Genomic DNA, 5,633 nt, shown 5'->3' on the forward strand with positions numbered 1-5,633 from the left:
TCAGCAAGCTGATTCCTCTTTGAAAAAATCGCTATTAGATTGCTAATTTTCAACTATTATCTTTTTCCAAGTCGTACGCTTTGACAAACTTACGATTCCTGCTTACGAAAATTTTGAAATTTTCATGAAAAAAACATTTGAACCGAAACTTATCAGCACGGATTAGACAAATAACCAGCTTAAATTATGATCCTCAATTGTGATTTTTGATAATTTTTCATAACTATTAAACGCTAAGAGTAATTCCTGGCTGTAAAAATCGAATTCCTTTCAATCATCAGGAAAAATGGATCAAAATGGGACCCTGTGATTGGACGGCATATTAGCCAATCAGCTTGCGCGTATTCCAAAATCACTCCCTTAAGATTACAAGCAATCACGCCTGATTGATCTAATAATATCTTATCACTAGCTAATAATCACCTTTTGATTTATGTTTATAACAAAAACAACAACAACTTCACTTTTCAACAACATTTTGAAAATCAGCAGGATATAAATTTTGTTCAACTTCGGCTGAAAATTCTTTCCTTTATTCCGTCTTCAGTTGTTTAATTCCTAATGGTTCTGTAATTTTATTCAAGGAACTCAAGAATTTCAGCAACTTTATCATAGACACATCTCTTATTGACACATTTTGTGGAAAAAGATAGCATATCTCATATGGAGAATTTAAAACAGCACAATTTACTTAAAGAGTTAAAAACGGAAGTCATTTCACCCAAAAAAGAACTGAACAATATCCACGAAATGTTTTTAAACATAAAACGTGAAGGCACCCCTCTCTCCACGAACTCGGACATTCCTAAAAAGGAAAGAAAACTATCGGACGAGTTCTCAGATAGCGATTTGCGAAACGAAAATGACGATTTGCTGGACGATGATGCCGATTTTTTGGACGACGCACTTGACTCTAAATTTGGAGATCCGAATTCAGTCGGCGGAAGGAAAGAGCCACATTTGGTTGCCAGGAGGAATGCCAGAGAGAGACGGAGGGTCCAGATGGTGAATGAGGGGTTCTCTTTGCTAAGAAGGCAGATTCCAACAGAACCCAAACACAAAAAACTTTCAAAGGTAAATATCACAAATCAAATTTTACTTCAAGTTCAGATTTTAATTAAAGCATAAAAACGAAAAAATAATGAATAAGATTTCACGGCGAAATGTTCTGCTTCTTTGTCTACTAAACCTCATTACATAATGGGATAGCGACAGTTTAAAACTCAAGAAGGATTTTCAATCCGTGCTATCTTTTTATATGACCATATTTGCTACCTTAAATTTTCTTATAATGAAAAATGGTGCACTTTTACTCAAAGTCTTAACACCCTTTTTACACAATTGCGCAGATGAGTAGAAAACTTCATTATTCATAGCACACAATGAATTGAACCCTTGGAAGCTATCAAAAGTATTTGTTATTAAAGATTGTAAAAAAAACTTGGATTCTCTTGCGTTCTGGTCTGTTAAGATTGAATTTTAAGTTTTTTCATTGATGAGCTAAGATTTTTGTAATGAGTGTATAATTGGTTCGAGAAAATAAGCCCCAGGGAAAAAAACCGTTTAATTTTAGATGGAAAATAAACCCTCAAGAAAATAAACAATCACAGAAAAAACCCACGGAAATAAACCCCACCTTTAAATTTGCTTTTTTCGTGATAATTTATTCAGTTGTGACACTTTCAAATCAAGTCCCAAGGGCTGCTAAGGCATGACCATGTCCCGCGAGGCATGGCAAAATACGCAAAATTGACAGCTCGTTAATTCTCAAGTGGGTGTTTATGTCGCAGGGTTTCTTTTCCGAAACCGGCAAAATTGATCATGTTTTCGAAAAAAAAGATATTACATCTTTTAAGATCAGAAAAAAGTGAAGAATTTCGAAAAAAGATAATTTGATTAACAAAAAATTCAACTCGATGTTTTTGCAAATGTGCATTCAGAAGAAACGGAACCACCAATATTTTGGAAGAACTTTTTTCATCACTGAGTAAATAAGAGGGGAAGAACAAATTTTAGAGTCTTCTGTACTTCATTTGGACACGTTTTATTGCTTTATTTTGAAAATTTAACTACAATTTTACGTTACGTTCCTCAAACCTTTCTTCGATCAGTTCAGGAAGAACTAACCTCTTTTTTGTCAAACGAGTACAATTTCAATTGGACTGCTTATTGAAACCTAGAAGGAATCTCAGATTTTTTCAGGCCCTTCTGAGTTGAAGATCGTTTTTTCTGGATTGAGTTGAGCGCGCAATCCAGAAAAACTCCAGAATTGTTGTATTCTGGCTACAAAATCAAAAAGACTTCCTGACAAAGAAGCCTGCATATAGTTGTGATGTAGCGTGCCTGTCTTCAGGTAGTTTCTATTAATATTAGTTGAAAGTTTTATAAAAAGTATGTTTTGAAATTTGCATCATTGATAGAAATATTAGTTTATCTAAGACAAAACAAACTTCATTCATAATCGTAATTTATCTCATAATATTTGCCCGTCTCAATCTTGTCATGTTAATAAGAAAAGTTTTAAAAGGAAACTTTTAATAAAAAACTAAAAATATTAAAAACTAAGAGTTCTAAAAATTTAAAACACGCCTTTTCTAGTATTTAAAAAACATGAACATAAAATTTGAGCGGAACTTAGGGTGCGTCCGCTAAATTAGTGCTGACATCATGAAAAACGGGTAAAAATTGAAAATAAACTGTAATAAGAGACGAAAATTGAGTGGAAAAATTATAAAAATTTTTTGATCAGCACTCAATGATCTTTTGCATTTCTTTCGGCGAGCTTTCTTTCGTGTTTTTAAATTGCACTGGTCAAGGCTGACTCTAGCTATACCAGGGTCTTTAACAGCCTCAGATTTCTTGTATGACAATTATCGAATATTTGTCAAAAACAACTGTTGTTTGACCGGGCGTTTATAAACTCAAGGCCAATACTACGCATAACTTTTCGCCCTTCAAGGACGCATAAATTTGAAAATCAATAAATTTATTCGCAAGAGAGATTTCAGCTTTTAAAAAATCCCTCCCTCTGATTAATATTTCCCCATATGATAAACACCCTATATTAACTAGCAAAAATTACTGTTCCATTAAGTTCACGCCCTTTTTTTACAGTTAAGTAACAGAAAATCAATCGCATAAAAGAGTATAAAATCAAGGTTGAAATATAAGTTTTTTTTTATTTTTCAACAAAAGTAAATGAGAATATCCTGGCAAAAAATATTTAAAAAGAAACAAGTTTATGATACTAGTAGAAAAAAGGTCTCTTCTGTTTTACGACCTTGCTTATTGTTATAACCTTCTGAAAATCTGAAGAAATTTGGAGAAGTTTTGGCTTTGAAATTGCGATCATTTTCCATAAATCTTTTCAAGTCAAGATCAAACTGAAATCAAGGCACCTTATGTATTGCTTTTAGATAATCTTGCAATCAATAATCTAGCGCTTTTTTTGTGTTTGTGTAAATGTATGTGTGTGTGTGTGTGTGTGCGTGCGTGTGTGTGTGTGTGTGTGTGTGTGTGTGTGTGTGTGTGCTTGGTTTGTGTCTGTGTGTACGATTGAGCGCGTGTCTGCATGAAAGAGGGGATGAGAGGAGTGTGGCGCTGGGGGAGGGGGGAGGGGGGAGGGGGGGGGGGTAGGAGGGTTGTCATTTTTAGCTTTTCCATTTGCTGTTTTTTAAGCTTGAACATCGGCGGTTTAATATTGCTTTTGTTGCTTTTATGAAATCTGTATTTGACTTTTGTTTTTATCGCCATCAGATAGTTTACGGCTGCTGATAAATTCACTTCAATTAAGATTAGGGGTGCTAGTCTTTATTGCTAGTACAAAATTTACAAAAATTAGCACTCTTATCGCCCGGATTAAAGCAGTCAAATAAAAATGTATCAATACAATGCTTTTATTTTACTCAAGTTAGCTAAGCAGTTAATACCTTTTCCCGCCTTTTATTTATGTTTTCCTTCTTAACGGGGAACAATTTTCAAAAGGAATCAATCTTTTGAAAGAAAGCTGTCCGCATTTTCCATGAAATGTAGTTCAATAAACCGTAAAATGGCAAAAAGCTGCAAATTTTTAAAGTGTTTTTAATCAAAATGCGAGAACATATTAAAAATAAATCAACAAGTTTTGAATTTTAAATTGTAAACTCTTCAATTTTAAAAATATTCACCTCCAAATTTTCTCCAGCATTGCTCATTTTTATTAAATCAGTTAAGTAACAGTTTTTAGACCTTATTTATTATAATAAACCGTTGTCTTTTCACGTTAAGTAATACATTTTTCTTTCAAGTGGACTAAATAATGTTTCGTAGCGTTTTACTTAGCTAATGTATCTATCATTTTAGTTTCTTATTCAGTAGTTATTATCATATTAAACATCTATCGAAATGAGCAAATTAAAAACAAATTTAAAAAAATTTTATGAAATTTTTTAATTTTTTTTAAGTGAAAATTTATTGTAAATTGTCCATTTTAGGTCAAAACTCTCCGACTAGCAATCAACTACATATTACAACTTCAAAACATGTTAAACGAACACGAGAAAGAGCTCCAATCAAAAGGCGCCCTCGTCGATTTTCACCACCATCCGCTAGGGGGCGACGGAAGATCAGCTTTGACATGCTCAGACCCAGCAATAATGGCTGCTTCTCAGAAACAGTGGGCTGCTATGGCTTTTCCACACTCTGCTGGACTTATCCAGTCTGCTCATCCGGTAAATATTAATTCAAAGAAAACTTTATTTTTCAAAATTTATTTTTGTTATTCTCGATCTCCATAAATGTGAAAGGTTGTTAAAAAATTGTGCCCTCAGTTAATAGCTTACTATTTTAATAGAAAAAAATGTGAACAAAAGTTATCTTGATGATTTATGGATAATTGATTTCTAAATCTATAATTTCTAATCTATATTTTTAGCATTAATTTTTAATCCTGTTTCTGAACTCTTAATTTTCCAAAAAAAAGTTTATAGAGATTGATCCCAAAAATTTAGGGCTCAGATACTGCAAAAAAAAAGCATTATCAACTCATTTTTCAATTCATTCTCTATCAAAAAATCTTCAATTATTGTTTTTTGAATTCAATATTTTGTTTCAGTTTATGTACCAGCATGCCCCTGCGCATATTTTGGGCTACCAACACCACCCAGCCGGTCCCCACCCCGCGGCTCTGATCTCCACAGCTGCAACCACCACAACGGCACACCCTGTACCCACGGACCCAGCAACCCTCAACGAATATTGGGCACAACAACAGCAGCAGCAACAACATACAAACTCAGCTGCAGTTGCCGAATCTTTAGTTCTAACCAGTTCACAGCCCCATAATCTATTGTAATTATAACTTGGATATTAAATATCCCTGAAAAACTACAAAAACTTCCAAAAAAACAAACTCAAAATGCGCTGCACCACCAAATGGCTAACAAGGAAAATTTACTAAGCCTCGTTAGCAAGTTCCATTTACTTATGAAACCAAGAATTTTGCTTATAAACAAGCTAACGGTTGCAAAAAAATTACAAAATACGTGAAAGCATTCTTCAGAAATCTAAAATTAATTGAAAAAAAAGTTGTTCATATATTTGCTAATAAGGTCTACGAGCAATAAATTTAGCCCATACTTCTTAATGGAAGTTGC

General features: G+C 33.5%; 1 protein-coding gene across 1 annotated transcript; it reads left to right on the top strand.

Annotated features, from left to right (window-relative positions):
• Window positions 1-358: 358 nt before the first annotated feature.
• LOC142352827 (uncharacterized) lies at window positions 359-5,421 on the top strand. The gene is made up of 3 exons (XM_075404972.1): window positions 359-1,074; window positions 4,473-4,709; window positions 5,093-5,421. Exons 1-3 carry the CDS (start codon window positions 664-666, stop codon window positions 5,330-5,332), a joined length of 888 nt encoding a protein of 295 aa, XP_075261087.1. The 5' UTR covers window positions 359-663; the 3' UTR covers window positions 5,333-5,421.
• The last annotated feature ends 212 nt before the right edge of the window (window positions 5,422-5,633 follow it).

This window comes from Convolutriloba macropyga, chromosome 14 (assembly GCF_964194025.1).
Source record: "Convolutriloba macropyga chromosome 14, txConMacr16.3, whole genome shotgun sequence".
Lineage (NCBI taxonomy): Eukaryota > Metazoa > Xenacoelomorpha > Acoela > Convolutidae > Convolutriloba > Convolutriloba macropyga.